This window comes from Callionymus lyra, chromosome 19, assembly GCF_982586985.1.
Source record: "Callionymus lyra chromosome 19, fCalLyr1.hap1.1, whole genome shotgun sequence".
In the NCBI taxonomy this organism is placed as follows: domain Eukaryota; kingdom Metazoa; phylum Chordata; class Actinopteri; order Syngnathiformes; family Callionymidae; genus Callionymus; species Callionymus lyra.
In genome coordinates, this window is record NC_141836.1 from 4,991,929 (window position 1) to 5,009,331 (window position 17,403).

The window sequence follows — 17,403 nt, forward strand, 5'->3', positions numbered from 1 at the left end:
TCAACCCGGTGCTAAAATCACTCTTTATTTCCTGCTGTAGAAGACTGTGATGGATCTGACCTCAATCATTCCTACCCTTGCGAAGTCCATTTACATGTAAAGGCGCTTCATGACGAATTAAGTTTTTATTAATCTTGATATTGATTAAGCATTTAAAATTAAATGTCTTATACTTTCACAGACATAAACTCAAACTGATATTGAAGCTAGAGCTTTTTTTTCCCCCTTTAGACATTTTTTAAAATGATGTTTGACAATAACGTGCAGCCAACTCGCTGGAAAGTGGAATAAAAAATATTTTATTTACCGGATGTAATCATTAACTCGTATTACAAATGTGTAGAAACAAAGTTTGGTGTGTGTTGCTATGATAAGGTTTTTGCCACTTAAATTAAAATGAATTAAGTAAAAAGAATGATCATAAAGTCAGAAATGTTTCTTAGAATTTTTGTTTCTTTGAACTGAAATCTTTGAGAGTTTTTAAGAGTAGACTGAATTATCCAGAATCATTATTTTTGTGTGTTATCTACTCTTGTTTATCACATTTTTAACTGATTGTCTTCCATGTCCCTGAAATCGCTTTGCTATACGAATGCTGTTTTTACCAAATCTGTATTTACCCGGACACGTTTCAAACCTTATAATCCAGCTATAATTTTATTTTTATATGTTTCACAGCCAAAGGTGCTTTTTATTAAAAAATGTGTTTTGTTTTATATGGAGATGTACACGTGTCACATTCTAATGTATTTATCATAACTGTGAAAAGTATTTTGTGGAAATGGCTAAAATAATGGCGTCAAAGGAAGAAATTGTTTAAAGGGATTTAAAAAAATAATAAATTCAGGATGTCCACAAGCTGTATGGATTTAATGGAGTGTGTTCAAGCGCTTGTTGCTACTAACCCGCATGTGTCTTTGTGCTGCAGTAGATGTGTCTTGTGTTTTGAATGTCATAAGAAGCATTTGCTAAATGACTTCTTATCAAAGTGTTTAACGTCGTCTTAATATTCTGACAAACTGTGACTAAAAGTGATTCTCACTAAACGCTGAAACGCTCGAGGTAAGTGTGTCGACTACAAACGTGGAACTCTGAATTAAAAGGCACAAACCATCATGATTTGCTATTCAATATTTTTTTAATAAACATATTTTGAAATGTGATCCCAAAACTCAATGAGTTGCTATTGGACAGAGAGTCTGGTTGTAGACCCGTCTCCTCAGGTTTCTCCACCTGCTCCCTCAAGGCCCTACTTTGCAGATAGCTACCCTACACACACACACATGCACACACACACGCACTCACTCATTGTAGGTGTTACTAAATAAAAAGTCAAAACTAAGCTGATATTTAAACGGTGTGTATAACCTACTAAGAGAGATTTTCAGAATTTTCTCTCCATATGTTGTCACCTAATGTTTTTCTATCTGTTGTGAAAAAAATGTCCTGATATTCCAGTACAAGTGCTTAGAAAATTAAGTCGTTTCCAGAATGCTGAGGGGCTTGAGAGAGCAGGTGGAGGGGCTGAGAAGACAGGTCTGCAGCCTCTCTTATCAGTGGATTGACTAGAGTAGACAAAATGAATTGTTTCCGTGTGTTCCTTTGACCTTCAACATTATGTCCCCAAATCATGACTGTTGCGGAGAAAATATTCCACGACACTCTGGGGAAGGTCCTGAAGGTCATTATAAGGTCATCCCTTAAATGTCTTAAGTCCACTTAAGAAAGTAGTGTCTTCATGATTGTTGGCCGTTGATTCAAGTTCATGAGTTTGTAGCATGTTTGTGTCTCTTAATGTTATTGACATCACCAGACCACACCCCTCGACAGGCCGCACTCGAGGGGGGGGCGGACCCTCACTGACCTGTCAGTTAACCTGTCCCCCCCCCCCACCCTCACCCTCACCCCTTCCCTCTCCCATCTCCAGAGGGCTCACAGACTCAGATGTTTTACACAGCCTATGAAATGTTTGAAGGACACAGAAAGCGTAAGTCCGCACGGGCATGGTTTCCTCGTATCGTGGGGGTGAGGGGGATTCGTTAGAGAGACCCATCTCCCCCTCGCCCCCCCTTGACACCCCTCTCTCTCTTTCTGGACATCATCATGCATGACATCATCATCCATAGCATGCAGAGACGTTTAGGTCTGAGTTTGTGAGTTCATTTTATATTAAGTTGACTTTAATGTTATTCATCTATTAGTTAGAATTATGGAAAAAAATGGATTATTTTTCATGTCTTTTGCCAATATAAATATATATTTTAACTTATCTAGTCAGACTATTACAATGAAGAAGTTATTCTTGTGGATTCATGAACTCACCTGAATGTAGCCATAAAGTCCTCTCAAGCCCATCAAGCGCATGATGAGTCTTCAGGACGCTTCCTCGTGGATGTGGGAAAGAAAGTCCCCAAATTATTTTTATTTTTTAAAAAAAAGATGTGTTCATCTTCTCCACATCCAGTCTCGGGAAGCGTGCCCCTTCCTCTCTTCCTTCTGCTCCGCCCTTTCTATCCTTCCTCTGGAAACCTGTTGAATCCGCTCACTGTGCTTCAAACATCACTTCCTTCATCAACACGTCCACTGTGTTCCACTTGTGTTCTCAGATGGAAAACAATCGGAGATCAATGTCCAGACGTCCAAACACAAGTTGAACGCAGCTCAAATATGTTTACGATACGACTTAATGATAATATACGTGCAGCACCTGAGTACACCAGGGACTCAAGGTGGAAAAACGGGGAGCGAAAGAAGGAATAAGTGACGAGAAACAATATTTTTCATATTGTTTATCGTCACTGATCTGATCTCATTCTCACTCATCTGATTTAATCTAATACAATTGGTAGAAAGACTAAATATTAAATGACTAGAACTCAAGTAGATATGAAACAAAAACTTCTATAATAAACTATAATAATTTAAATATAATTAGTGAAAAAATAATTTGGTGACATGTATTTTTACACATTTAAAGGTTATTTAATATAAATAATTCAAATGCAATTGAATATCAAACCTCAAGACAATACAATAGTCAATTGTAAACATTTAAAAATCATATTTCAAAAGAAAATAATGATGAACTAATCTCATTAAAGTTTGGCTTTTAAACGTACTGCAGTTTTAATTAATACAAATTCTAAATACATTAAAAGTAATAATAAGTTTTATTAAAGATAACAACAGAAGCAGAGTGTATTTGATGTCAAAGTGTGGTTGTAACCTCTGAGGTCTCCCGTGCAGCGGCGGAGGGGGTCCAGCCCGTGGCCTCCGTCAACCCCTCGGTTCTGACCGTCAGGCAGGGTCAGCGTGCTGAGTTCAGGTGCACGGCCACTGGAAACCCAACACCAGCCCTGGAGTGGATCGGTACGAGCACTTCAAAAAAAAAGGTCTAGTTTTTCAAAGGTCTAACGTGAGTGTTCCAGGTGGTCCCGGGAACAGGATGAGCCCCCGAGCTGTGGTCCGAGGCGGAGTGTTGACGTTCACAACGGTGGAGCCGGTGGACGAGGGAGACTACACCTGCAAGGCCCTGAACACTCACGGAGAACACACCGCACGAGTCTCCCTCTTCGTACAGAGTGAGGTCTACCCATACGGTCACAACCTTGAGTCCCTGGCTCATGACTCTTTATTGTGCAGAGACCAACCCCGGTGGACTCGGCACGCAGCCTCAGGTCCAAGTCAGTCCCCAAAACATTGAAGTCCACCAGGGAGATACCATCAGGCTGTACTGTCGCGCCACCGGATCGCCGACCCCGAAGCTGACGTGGTTGAAGAATGGAGGTCAGCTTCCTCTTCAGGTGAGCCCCCCCCGACCCCCCTCGCTCACCTCCTCACCTGAACCATCAAAGCTGTCTCCAGCTGACTGGTCTACTGTGGCATGATTGACATGATGACTCTATTTTTGCTCTTCTGTTTATCTCCTCTTCTCGCTGTGACGTTTGCTCAGGCCATTCCCTCTCACGGTTTCCATCAGTTTAAGAGCAACAGTCTCGATGTGTTACAGAGACGTATTGAGGATCTGCAGGTCTGTCCATCTGTCCATCTGTCCATCTGTCCATCTGTCTTGTCCTTCACTTAACCTCGTCTCCACCTCGTCCACTAAAAAAAGCACGACGTCTGTCTTTCACTCGTCCCCGTCTGTCCACTAACCCCGCATGCCGACTGTGTCACGTGGCGTCCCTTAGTCCTCCATCGTCCCTCGTCTTGTCCCGTCCACATGGTGCCATCCATCATTCCATTCCGTGTATTAACTGAACACACAAGTCCCAATCGTCGGTATTCCAGAAATGTCGTGCTCGCAGCCAGGAATAACTTTCGCTGAGGTGCGGCTTGTGTTGTTGGGGTCTCTGGTCACCGGAGGGCTCCGGACCGGCTTTTCCCAGCCGGGCCTGAGCGACCACGCAGAAACTGTGTGTGCTCTGGCGAACGCTTTGCTTTGAGAGCCGCTCAATGTGCTCAGGCACCCGAACCCAAACAGCCGGATACAGTAATCCCCGAGCAGCGGGCCTGCTGCCAGTGTTTCACTTGAAGACAACACCCGAGTATCACAGAGGGTTTGTTTTCACTCTGTTGCCTCACCTTGGTTGCAGACGACGTCATGCTCGAGCACCACTTAAAACAGTGAAGGGGATCAGCACCTCTTTTTGTCAAACAAGTTGAACACTGACTCAAAGTTGAAGGGTTTTGAAATTTGGGAGTGATTGACCTGTGAGGAGAGAGAGTTTGATCATCCAAGACTCAGAGCAGAGCGAGAGGTCGTGGTATGTTTTTTCTTTGGCAACATTTGCGACGACAAAGCAAGTAGAGTTTATATAAGGTTCCACTTTGTCTGATCAGATCCTCATTTTTAATCCTACAAACTTACTAGCATTTTCAGAAAGAGCTCTACTCCATGTCTCAAGTGGATGTCCATTTATCCATATCTTTGTATTCTTGCGACTGAAGTTCACTTCTCAGATTCAACGCATTTATTTTCATCGTGTCACTAATAAACAAGACTTTCTCAGATTTCTCTACTTAAAGTGAACAGTTCTGGTGAAAATTGAGGGGTTGCTGATCCTCATCTGGGCCACGTCACACTCTTTTTGTCCTGAGAATTCAACTCACACTTTGCCAAGAATATTTTCATTTCATTTTTTATAGCAAAACACTTTTTTTTAAAGCCTCACTCTACAAAAATACATGAAGTTTAAACGCAGGATTGCACTTAAACACACAACTAGAAACAAAATAAAACGTTAAAAAAAAGCACTCGAGTCGCTGTAGGAACATTTATTTGAGTAAGTATTAACTTGCATCAAGTACTGTAGACCTCCCTGATTTTAGAGTCCACAGAAAGAGACATGAAGGTTGAACTCCATCATCATCATCAGTGGAAGGTACATCGTCAGCACTGGGCCAGGATGTTTGTTGAATGTACCACATCCCCCTCTTGTTTAGTCTCATAACCTCCGATCATTAACCACCCATCGTAGAGGGATGTAGAACCAAAAGAACCTGTAGCAGTAACCGTCTCGTCCTGTAGTCGCTTCTGTGTTGCTACTAGTGTGTAGTGCCGCAGGTAAGTGGGCGGAGCTTTGGCTGTTTGGTGTCCACGACGCCATCGTTCGTCAGCTCACGTCTCTCGATCCCTCTCCAGGCACGGATGGACCGCACCGACATCGGCACCCTGCTGATCCCGGACGTTAAGGTGTCGGACGCCGGCACCTACATGTGCGTCGGCAGCAACGTCGTCGGGTCGAACAGTGCGCCGATCAAAGTCTCCGTGCACAGAGGTGAGATGGAACCAACAATACTCAGTAACAAATGTTAAATTAAATATGTTGTAACTAGAGTCAGGACTGACAGAGTTCCTGTTCCTGCTACAAACAATTTATCGAATTATATGAACACTGTACTTATAGAACAAACAAAACAATGAACTCCCATGATGCCTTTCTCCACACTACTTTATTTAGTGACATCTGATTGGTCGCTACAATATTGTACTTAAACCCTATGTGCATGTTGCTGTGTAATCGCCCACTGTGAATGGTTGGCTGGGCGGCAAAGCATTACATCACGGTTATCAATGACACATTGTATGCGGTGTTGAGTTTAAAGGTTAGATAAATATTTTACATTTAAATTATTCAAAAAAATGTAACCATCCCTAATTAGCGGAATTCTTTTCCGAACATAACCCCAGAATAAACGTACAATTATGAAAGAAAATGGGATTGAAGCTGATGACGTTGATGTTCCAGGTGAGCACAGCACCTCCGTGGTCACCATCCAGCCGTCCATCGCTGACGTCCAGGAGGGTCAGAGTCTGGAGCTCAACTGCCTTGCTCATGGGAACCCTCCCCCTCCTGTCACGTGGATGAGAGCAACCGGCCACCTCTCCTCCAACCACCAGGTGGCGTTTTTAACCCTGTGTTTTTTTTAACACACTGAGTTAAATGTATGTAGGTCATTAACTAAAACCCCGCTGGCCTCCTCCAGGTTCTGGGTTCTCAGCTGAGGATCATCTCCGCGACGATGGAAGACTCGGGCGAATACATCTGCAGAGTTCGGGACAACACTGGAAACGCTCCGATCCGCCAGGCTTCTGTCTCCGTGTCCGTCACCTCCTCGTCCTCACGTGAGTTTTCAACAAACTTGAATCTTTTCTCCACGAGAAGCTGAAACCGTCTCCGCAGGTCTCCAGAGTCCCATCATCTCCATCGAGCCGCACAGCCTCTCGGTCAGAGTCGGAGAGTCGGCCAGCTTCAGGTGCAGAGTCTACAGCGGCGCTCAGCCTGTGAGGCTGGAGTGGAAACTGGCCAACAACCAGCCTCTTCCAGGTGACACACAAGTTGATGACCCTCCTGACCTCTCGGCAGCTCAAGATGTTATATCTTGAGTCACCCACCATCACCACAACATATAGAAAAAATAGATTTTGTTCACCATACACTGAGAAATGTGAACCTGAAACAAAAATACTTGTATTTCCTGAGCAAGAAAAATCCTTCTTAATACATTGAAGATCATTTTTAAGTTTATAGTTCACTGTAAGCGTATGGAACGTGAAGGTTGACTTTGTTTGTTGTTTTCTCAAGTATGTCAATTAAATTAAATCATTAATATTTAAATATTTTCAAAATTAAAGTGTTTTTATTAATCATTGTTTGATTTTCTGAATCCAATCATTCAGACTTTACTTTATAAATTCACTTTTTTTATTATTATTTTGGCTTCACTCTGTTATGATGGATTAACATTAAAACAACAGTTATTAAATGTAGGAAAACGTAATAAATCAGTGTTTACGAGACGAGGCCCTAAACGGGTCATGAACACTAATTTAAAGTATGCACATGATATCTGTGGAAATGTCATTTGATTTGCTGTGGAAGTAGATTTGTGTCTTTATTGTTCGATCCAAAAAGAAAGTACATACACATTAATACATTAATGCAACAAAATATATAAATAAAATAAAATATATTTATTGCAGTAACTTTTATTAAAACAAGAATAAAAAAACAAATTACCTCAATAATGAATTAGTGTGGAGAACCCTTGTTAGATAAATACATATAATATTGTTGTAGTTATTGTCTAACAAGATGCTTCTTCACACCACAGACAACGTCAAAGTGGGTCTTGATGGTTCCGTTCTCACCGTCTCCGACGTCCGTTCCGTCAACCACGGCGCGTACCGCTGTGTGGCGAGCAACCCCTACGGCATCACGCACACCGTCGTGTCGCTGATCGTCAAAGGTGAGCTCGCACGACGCTCAGACAGTCAGACGATACACATCTAAACTGTTGGCTTCGTCAGAGACGCCCGTGGCCACCGTCACCCCTGTGGGACCCCTGCGGGTCAGGGTGGGCGACCCCGTCAACCTGGAGTGCCAGGCCAGCGGAGAACCCCGACCCTCGGTGTCGTGGCACCGGCTGGACAGAAACCGTAAGGTGATGCTGAGCAGCCCGGTGCCGGTGGAGTCCAACGCCATCATGCAGGTGACGTTCATCGAAGCTCATGAGCAAGACGTTTTCTTTGAAGCACGTCTATGTCATCAGGAGGTTCAATTCATTTCTGATTAATTTTATTGTAATGTTTAGTGGAATGTTTGTTTTTTCAAGATCAAGATTTTAAGAAGTTTAAATATGTTTCTTATGTCTAATAATATAACTTTTTTTTTTTTTAAGAAAAGTTTGAACTTTTTTCATAATTCAATTAAAAAATTTGATATTCTAATTCCATTTATTCAAAAATAAATCTTTTTTTTTTACATTGTTTCAATTTTTTTAATTCAATATAATAATAAATACATATTGGCACTGTTATAAAAAACATTTTTATTGAATTTAAAAGGCTAAGAATTAAAAAATATTGAAAATCTAGAACATTTTTTAATTTCAAAATTCATTTATTTCAATTAACTCATTTAAAAATTAACATAAACAACAAATTCAACCTTTATATTAAGAATCTATTGAATTCAATTATTAAAAAAAAAAAAAGGTTTGTCATAAACAATAATATTTCAAATAAAAATAAAAATCAATGCTTGAAAACTGATAAACTTTCTCGCTTCCTGGACCCTCAGATCCTGGCAGCTCGTCCAGAGGACAGCGGCACGTACGTGTGCACAGCTCGCAACATGGAGGGCTCCACGGAGACCAGAGTGGAGGTGACGGTGGAGGGCTCCTCGCAGCTGCCCTCCCCGCCCAGAGCCTCGGTTCCCGAGCCCGTGATGGTGGTGGTGGACGGTCAGACGGTCACGCTGCGCTGCCAGGCCCTCGGCGTCCCGGCGCCCACCATCAGCTGGTCCAAGCTACGCTCCCCGTTGCCCTGGAGACACAAGGTGGTGGACAACAACCTGGTGCTGCCCACGGCGGGTCGACAGGACTCCGGAGAATACATCTGCAGCGCCACCAACCCCATGGGCACCAGCGAGGTCACCATCGTGCTGGACGTGGAGAGTGAGTGACTCGTGGACGCCGGCGAACCTCGAGGGATCTAACCTTTTCTACGCGCAGCTCCTCCGTACGCCACATCCGTGCCTGACGACGTGGCGGTGCGGGTCGGGGAGGTCATTCGACTGCAGTGTCTGGCTCACGGGACCCCGCCTCTCACCTACACCTGGTCCCGGCTGGAGGGAGGTCTTCCGGCCAGAGCCGAGGTCAGCGGAGGCGACCTCCAGATCAACCTGGCCGCCGCCAAGGACGCCGGGAACTACAAGTGTGTGGCCAGCAACAAAGTGGGCAACAGCGAAGTGATCGCTAAAGTCACCGTCAGATGTGAGTCACAGAACCTGCACCACCTGTTAGCTTCAAGCTAATCATATCGGAAATCGTCTCACTTTTATGGCGTCTTTTTCAAAGCAACATCCGCTTGAATCAACATGATCCAGATAAACCTTTTTCACGGTCAGCAATGCCAGATAATCAGAGCTCTAGACCGAACAATTTATGGGATGGACTATATGGACTACCAGCCATGTAAAGAACATCAGGGTCACTATGTTTATTATTTACTTATTTTAGACAAAACACCAAAATGACATAAATATCCACTTCTATTCATTTCATCAAAACATGTTTTCATCAATTACAAATTGCAATTTTCCATTTTCTTTTTTTCTTACAAAAACTGCCGAAGAAGACAAAACAATACAAAAAAATGTTGCAACAATGTTAAGGAAATAATAATAAAATGAGAAACAATGAGACAATAAGCAGCCCAAACACAAAACATTTTTAGTTTAATTATTTTTACGGGTTCGTCTCTGATGACTGTGTTATCTGAACAAATGTCTTTCCAGGCCTGCGGGTCACATTGACCCTGAGATATAAGGGTTTAAATTTATATACAGTCATGACTGAACAATTTATTTAAATATACTATGTATTTTTGGTTTGTTATTTAACTCTAGGGATTTATTTTATGGGGACAATATCATGTTTATTTAAGTTTTACTTTACTAAACTGAAAGGCTTCATTTTTATCGACTTAATCACTGCAACGGTTGAACAAATCAAGTGCAAAATATAAAAGTATTTATATAAATCGAAAGTTACGTATGTAACTACGGTTCTATGAGTCCCGGATGACCGCCAGAGGCGGTGCTTCAAGCACTGAATGTATCCATCTCGCGCATGCGCAGTTCGAGTTTAATACCAACAAAGTCACCTGTGACCCCTGATGACCCCGGAAGGGGTATAACTTCCGGTGACATCAGAGGATCTGTTCCTGCAGAATCTTCTCGCGAAAACACAAGGATTCTGAGTGACAGAACGCTCTGGCGGTCATCCGGGACTCATAGAACCGTAGTTACATACGTAACTTTCGTTCTATTTCGTCCCTACTGACCGCCAGAGGCGGTGCTTCAAGCACTGGATGACCCATAACAACAAGGTCACAAAGAATCACAGTACGTACCTCATTGAGGGGAAGCAACAGAGTCGGGCAACAGGACCACACCTAATGGATGAGGAGTGGTGACGTTCACCCGATAGAACCTGAAAAAAGTGCTTGGTGAGGCCCAAGATGCTGCCTCACAGATGTCCTCCAGGGGTACCCCGCGTAGGGCTGCCCATGACGTAGACATCGCTCTGGTAGAGTGGCACCTCACCCCGAATGGCGGGGGGTGACCACTTCCTTTATATGCGTGGGTAATCACATCCACGATCCAGTGAGACAGTCGCTGTTTGGAAAGAGCAGAGCCTTTCCTAGGGCCACCATAGCAAATGAAGAGCTGGTCCGACCGTCTTATACTTGCGGTTGCAGCTATATAGGTTCTTAGAGCCCGCACGGGGCACAGCAGTCCCAACCTGTCTTCCCCTTCCGGGGGAATAAATTGTGCCACTTGAATGGGACGGTTGAGGCTCGATAGTGACAGAACCTTTGGGAGAAAAGCCATATTTGGCCAGAGGGTAACCCCTGAGCCGTCTGAGCTCCACCGCAGACATGACTCACTCACAGACAGGGCATGTAGTTCCCCAACACGCTTCGCTGAAGCGATGGCAAGGAGAAAAGCAGTCTTAGCAGAAACCCACTTCAGCTCTGTCTGAGCCAGGGGTTCAAAGGGAGGCAGACACAAAGCGTCGAGCACCAGGTGCAAATCCCATGCTGGGGCGCGCTGTGTGCGTGGGGGGCGTAATCGCCATGCGCCCTTTAGAAAGAGGGACACCAGTCTGTGGGACCCCACTGTGTTATCATCTACCCGAGCATGTTGAGAGGAAATGGCTGCTGCGTATACCCTCAGTGTGGCAGGAGACCGGCCACTGTCCAATAGTGACTGGAGGAACTCCAGAATCTTTGGGACTGAACAGTGCACAGGGTCCTCACCCCTGTCTGAACACCATGCAGTAAACAGTTGCCACCTATTTGCATACTGCAGCCGTGTAGAAGGCGCCCTGGCATTTAGTATAGTGTCGCAGACAGCGTCTGAACACTGCGTCAGAAGCGGGTTGGGCCCTGCAGCGGCCAGACCCATAGTTGCAGGCGAAGAGGGTCGGGATGCCAAATCTGGCCCTCTAGCTGAGACAGGAGATCGTTCCTGTCGGGGAGGCGCCATGGTGAGCTGCGGCAGAGCCTGCGCAGCAGTGGAAACCATGTTCTCCCTGGCCAGAAGGGGGCTACCAACAGCAGCCTGTGACCCTGCTGGAGGACCCTCTGCAGTGTTGAGAATATCAGAGGTATTGGGGGAAAAGCGTAGAGGAGACCTTCTGGCCAGTCGTGCGCAAGAGCATCCTGGCCCAGAGGACTGCTTTCCTCCTTCAGGGAGAACCAGAGGGGACAATGGGTCGACTCCCTTGTGGCAAACAGATCTACCTCTGCTCTGCCGAATGTGTCCCAGATATTGAGCACCACCTCTGGGTGAAGCCGCCATTCCCCCGATGGGGGCTTGCCCCGAGAGAGCAGGTCTGCGACCTGATTCCGGTCCCCGGGCAAATACATTGCTCTTAGGCTGGCCAGGCGTGGAGCCGCCCACAGCAAGAGGTCCCGGGATGCTTGCAACAGCTGTGCAGACCGGGTGCCCCCCTGGTGGTTTATATGCGATACGGTCGACACATTGTCTGACCGCACAAGCACATGTCGCCCTCTCAGGAAGGGGAGAAAGTATTGCAGGGCCATATACACAGCTCGTAGCTCTAGAACATTGATGTGCACCGAGCAGTCTCGAGCAGACCACAGCCCCTGGGCTGTACGGTTTTGCCACACTGCACCCCACCCTGAGAGGGAGGCGTCTGTTGTGATGGCCTCTCGGCGGAATGCAACCAAACCCATCTGCACGCCCTGGAGGAGAAAACCTCTCTCTCTCCACGGAGCCAGAGCAAGAAGGCAACGGTGTGAGACCTTGAGTCTCCTGTGCCGGTGCCACCTGACATCCAAATGAAAGTCGTTCAGCCACCTCTGAAGGGGGCGTAGCGACAACAGCCCCAAAGGGACCACGGTGGCGGCAGCCGTCAGTTTGCCTAGGAGTCGTAGGAACTCCACGTAATGCAACCACGTGCCCCTGCGAAAGAGGGGAAGGAGGCGGAGGATGTCGTCCACCCGCTGTGGTGAAGGCCAGGCCTTCATTGAAACTGTATCGAGAGTTATCCCGAGAAAAATTGTCCTCTGTGAGGGAACTAGGCAACTCTTTGTAGAGTTCACCCTGAGACCTAGTCGAGACACATGGGAAAGGAGGCTTGTGGTGTCCAGGGTCGCCCGAGACCGGGACGAAGCACAGATGAGCCAATCGTCTAGGTAGGGCAGGATCTTCATGCCCTGCGACTGCAGGGGCGAAAGGGCTGCCATTACAACCCTGGTAAATACCCGTGGCGAAAGGGAGAGGCCGAACGGGAGCACCCTGAACTGAAAATGACGTCCCTGAAAGGCGAACCTCAGGAACCGTCTGTGGTGTTGTGCTATGGGCACATGAAAGTAAGCATCCTTCAGGTCTATTGAAGTAAACCACTCCTGCCTGGAGACAGTGCGCAGAACCTCTGCAGGGCTGAGCATGTGGAATCTCAAGACTTTCAGGAACTTGTTGACTCCCCTTAGGTCGAGGATAGGGCGGAGTCCGCCATCTCTCTTTGTAACCAGAAAATAAGTCGAGTAGACCCCTCCTGGTTGTAACAGGGGATCTATCTGCTCGATTGCACCCTTGTCCAGGAGGACGGACAACTCCTGGGTGAGGGTTTGGGCTTTTGCCGGGTCGCATATGATGGTAATCTTGACCCGGCCAATGGTTGGGGGCCGGCGTCGGAACTGAAGCTTGTACCCGTTGGTCAAGGTGGAGAGCACCCAAGGGTCCCGGGTGGAAGCAGCCCAATAGCTGAGCTGCTGTTGGGAAAAACAGCCGACGGCCGACCCCAATGCCTCAGCGCTGGGTCCCCCGGCCTCGAAAGGCTCTGGGGGTACGACGGACAGTATGTGGGGCCTGAGGTTGCCTAGAGGGCAGCCGCTCAGGGGCTCGAAAGGTCTGTGCCGCCTGCTGAGCAGGCTGTGGGCTTGGGCGCTGAGACCTGAGGTAGCCTCTGGGGTAAGCCTGTGGCTGAGAACGGCGCTGGGGGGGAGCTGAAGATCCCCTAGGTCTGCCCGGAGGAGGCCGACTCCTGTGAAGCCCGGACAGCTGCTGTTGAGTCTGTCTGGCTTGGACAGTTCGTTCAAGTGCCTCTAGCGCTGCAGGTCCAAACAGTTCCCCCGGTTCCACTGGAACACTGCGGAGGGTTCTCCTGCATGCCTCTGTCAGAGGTGATTGTGCCAGCCAGACCTGGCGGCGAGCCTGGACAAGAGTAGACGTCAACCGCCCCAGCTCTCTAGACATCAGCGCGAATGCCTGCAGGGAAGCGTCGCTGAAATTATGGACGGAAGCATCCAGTGGGGTCTCCTGTATAGATGCTGATAAAGCAAGCATCAGGTGGGACATAGAATTACCTATGCGTCCCATGCGTGCCGCTGCGTCATAGGTTTTGGAGAGCAGGTCATCTGTTACCCGACACTGGGAACGAGGACACCTCACATCCGGTCTCAGCGCCTCATCGGGTGAGACAATTAACGCAGCTATTGCCGGCTCGACGGCTGGTATGCGGCCCAACCCAAACTTGGGTGCATCCTGCATGGCTGCCAGGGTCCGGGCGTCTGAGTTTGCACGAGAGAGGGCTCTAGAGTCCCTCCAGCATGCATGCAACTCTCTCAAATATTCGTTAGATGGAGGCACAGTAAAGTTGACGGGAGCTGATCCGCGTCTGAAAAAGGCACTGGCCGAAGCTGGCTGAGCCTGCGGGATATCCAACTGCAGGCGAGCCAGGGCCGTACGAATGATGGCCCCCATAGAGCCGTCTCCAGAACCGACAGTAGAGCTGTGGGCTGAAGAACGGGAGGCCGCCGCAGAGGCGTGGGAGGCTACACGCTGTGGTACCACCTCCTCTCCATATTCGGCGAACTCAGTGGCTGAAGCTGCCATGGAGATTATATCTTCCTCCGGTTCCAAGATGGCTGGAGGAGGAGCAAGATCACCCAACTCTCTTTCACCAGTCCCAGACTTGAAGGCCAGGAAGAAGGATCTCATTTGATCAACTTCCTCCGTTAATTGGTCCACCTTGGAAGCAAGTCCGGACTCTCTAACCTTCTTCCTAGAAGTGGGGCCTCTAGTCTCAGCAGCCCGCCGTTTAGATCGGCGGGATTGAGCTGGAGTCTGCCGCTGGGCTGAGGTTAACTGCTCGGGCAACGAAACGAGGCCCAACAGTTGCTCTACCTCAGCAAGTCTGGCAGCCCTTATTCCCCGGGGCATGAAGCTGCAGTTCATGCAGGGATCTTCTGAAAGACCTTCCCTCAGATGCTCGAGACCAAGGCATGAGGGGCACATATCGTGGCCGTCTTCGGGCTGCAGAGAAGCCATACAGACTGAGCAGGAGTGGCCGCCAAGCATGTTAGCAACAGGCGAAGGCCACACAGAGAAAAACAACAAACGCTGGGAGCGGGGGCGAAAGCGCAGCCTTCACCAACGAGTGTTTACATATATGAGAGGAGTATACAAACGCTGGGAGCGGGTGCGAAAACACAGCCTTCACCAACGAGTGTTTATATGTATGTGAGAAGTATTACAAACGCTGGGAGCGGGTGCGAAAACACAGCCTTCACCAACGAGTGTTTACACATATGGGATGAAGTAGCACAAATGCTGGGATAGGAAGCGAATACGCAGTCGTCCCCAACAAATATGAGGAATCCACTTCGGTAGCTGAAAAGGCAGCAGTACAAATGTTGGAAGAGAAAACACTGTCGTGACCAACAAATGTAAGGAACCAAGAGTGAAAAAGTTGCACCGGCACTCAAGGGCAGTTTGTACTGATATATAAACAAAGAATACAAAGCCGGGAGAGGGAGCGAACACACTTCGTCACCGAAAGAAATCAAACTACAACCAATGGCGAGTACAGCAGGTTGTACTGATATTCAAAGATATTTAATAAAGAGTACAAGTCGGGAGAGGGAGCGAACCCACTTCGTCACCGAAATAAATCAAATACAACCAATGGCGAGTACAGCAGGTTGTACTGATATTCAAAGATATATAATGAAGAGTACAAAGTCGGGAGAGGGAGCGAACCCACTTCGTCACCGAAATAAATCAAAATACAACCAATGGCGAGCACAACAGGTTGTAATGATATTCAATGAAAAGAAAATTGGTACTCAGCCAAACGAAGACGATCTCCGGACGTTTCCACGGCGAACCGCTACAACTTCTCCGGGTCGAAAGTTCGTTGCAGTCTCTGGAGGGCGAAAGTTTCGCAGCTCCGACAGAAGTCGCGTGACTACCGGCAACGAAAGAGCTAGTCCTTGAGCTAGCTCGGTGACATGCTACTTGCGCAGCGAGAAGATGAAAAGGAACAGATCCTCTGATGTCACCGGAAGTTATACCCCTTCCGGGGTCATCAGGGGTCACAGGTGACTTTGTTGGTATTAAACTCGAACTGCGCATGCGCGAGATGGATACATTCAGTGCTTGAAGCACCGCCTCTGGCGGTCAGTAGGGACGAAATAGAATGATTATTTGACCAGTTTTTTTATTTTATTTGCTACAATTCCTTCTTGAAATCCTTGGTCAAAGATTGGGTCAAAAGAAAGTTTGAAGAGGATTAAAAGTAGGGTTAGATCACATGATCTAATTCTTCTTTCCTTTTTACAAAACAAGTTTTCCAGATTCCACCAGATGACTTTCTGTGGTCCCTAACTCAAATTTCAACTGCGGCTCTTGTTTCCCCCTGTAGCCCCTCTGGCGGTGCGGGTGTCGCCTCAGGTGGAGGTGAAGGCTCAGGGAAGCGCCGTGGAGTTCACATGTTCTGCAGCAGGAGGGATAGAAACCAAGATCGAGTGGCTGAAAGAAGGAGGAGCTCTGCCGCCCAACCACCATGTGAAGGACGGAGTCCTCCGGTGAGACCGCCATGGTTTTATTGAATTAATTAAATTAAAAAATGTACCATTTCATTAAGTACTGGTGTTTTTGGTTGTTTACTAAGTAAGTAAGTAAGTAAGTAAGTAATATTTATTTATATAGCGCTTTTCCAGACCAGGGTCACAAAGCGCTTTAACAATCAAAACGATACTCAAAAAAGTATATACTTTAAAGATCAAGATAATACTGATAACACAACAGGAGTTCCAGAAAATCAAGGAAAAGCCTGAACAAATAGAAACGTCTTAAGATGTTTCTTAAAGGAGTCAGTAGATCCATCAAGAGCAAAGAGAGAAGATGGTTCCAAAGCTTAGGAGCAACAGCCTGAAAAGATTTCTCTCCTCTGGTCCTGAGTCGTGTTCAGGAACCATAAGTAGATTCTGATCCACAGACCTCAGAGCCCGAGCTGGGGTGTAAGGCTGGATCAGATCAGTGATGTAAGTACATCACTACTACAGTAAGTACAGTACTATGTGCGTACATGGCCGTTCATTCCTATTAAAATACTTCGTAAGGTGGTTTTGGGGTTACTATGTGTTTATTCGTGTTTGTGAACTGCCATCAAACTGAATATAAAAGCGGAAAAAATAATAACGAAATGGTAGAAAATACTGTCATTAATTTGAAAAACATGTGCTTTCATTTGCAGGATTGAGAACCTGGAGCAGAGCAACGAGGGCGTCTACATCTGCCGAGCCAGCGGCGTCTACGGTCAAGCCCAGGACTCTGCTCGCCTCACCATCCAAGGTCGGTCACTGTGGTGCGACAGGAATAGAAGGAAATCTGAATGATCTTTAAAAAAAAATCAAAATGTCCGACCCTTTTCATCATTGTTCAGTTTGTAGTGAAAAATGTTTCTATGAAGATACTGTAAATATATGATATTTAAGCACTCACAACAATACAGGTATAAGTCATACCTATCCTTATTAAACAAATAAATATAATATAACATGATTCAGTTTAATATATT

The 17,403-nt window shown here is 46.5% G+C and overlaps 1 protein-coding gene across 9 annotated transcripts in view; it reads left to right on the top strand.

Annotated features, from left to right (window-relative positions):
* hspg2 (heparan sulfate proteoglycan 2) overlaps positions 1–17,403 on the top strand; it is a 92,630-nt gene that overhangs the window by 62,806 nt on the left and 12,421 nt on the right. For 7 of the 9 annotated variants that reach the window (XM_087781874.1, XM_087781867.1, XM_087781871.1 and 4 more), the window contains 15 exons: positions 1,928–1,987; positions 3,247–3,369; positions 3,429–3,581; positions 3,643–3,803; positions 3,953–4,030; positions 5,645–5,780; positions 6,252–6,403; positions 6,490–6,628; positions 6,687–6,830; positions 7,618–7,752; positions 7,814–7,995; positions 8,586–8,961; positions 9,019–9,279; positions 16,246–16,408; positions 17,080–17,177. In XM_087781874.1, the coding sequence (XP_087638000.1) occupies positions 1,928–1,987; positions 3,247–3,369; positions 3,429–3,581; positions 3,643–3,803; positions 3,953–4,030; positions 5,645–5,780; positions 6,252–6,403; positions 6,490–6,628; positions 6,687–6,830; positions 7,618–7,752; positions 7,814–7,995; positions 8,586–8,961; positions 9,019–9,279; positions 16,246–16,408; positions 17,080–17,177 (2,361 nt within the window). The remainder of the gene's footprint in view (positions 1–1,927; positions 1,988–3,246; positions 3,370–3,428; positions 3,582–3,642; positions 3,804–3,952; positions 4,031–5,644; positions 5,781–6,251; positions 6,404–6,489; positions 6,629–6,686; positions 6,831–7,617; positions 7,753–7,813; positions 7,996–8,585; positions 8,962–9,018; positions 9,280–16,245; positions 16,409–17,079; positions 17,178–17,403) is intronic. The other 2 variants (XM_087781873.1, XM_087781872.1) reach the window with 2 other exon arrangements.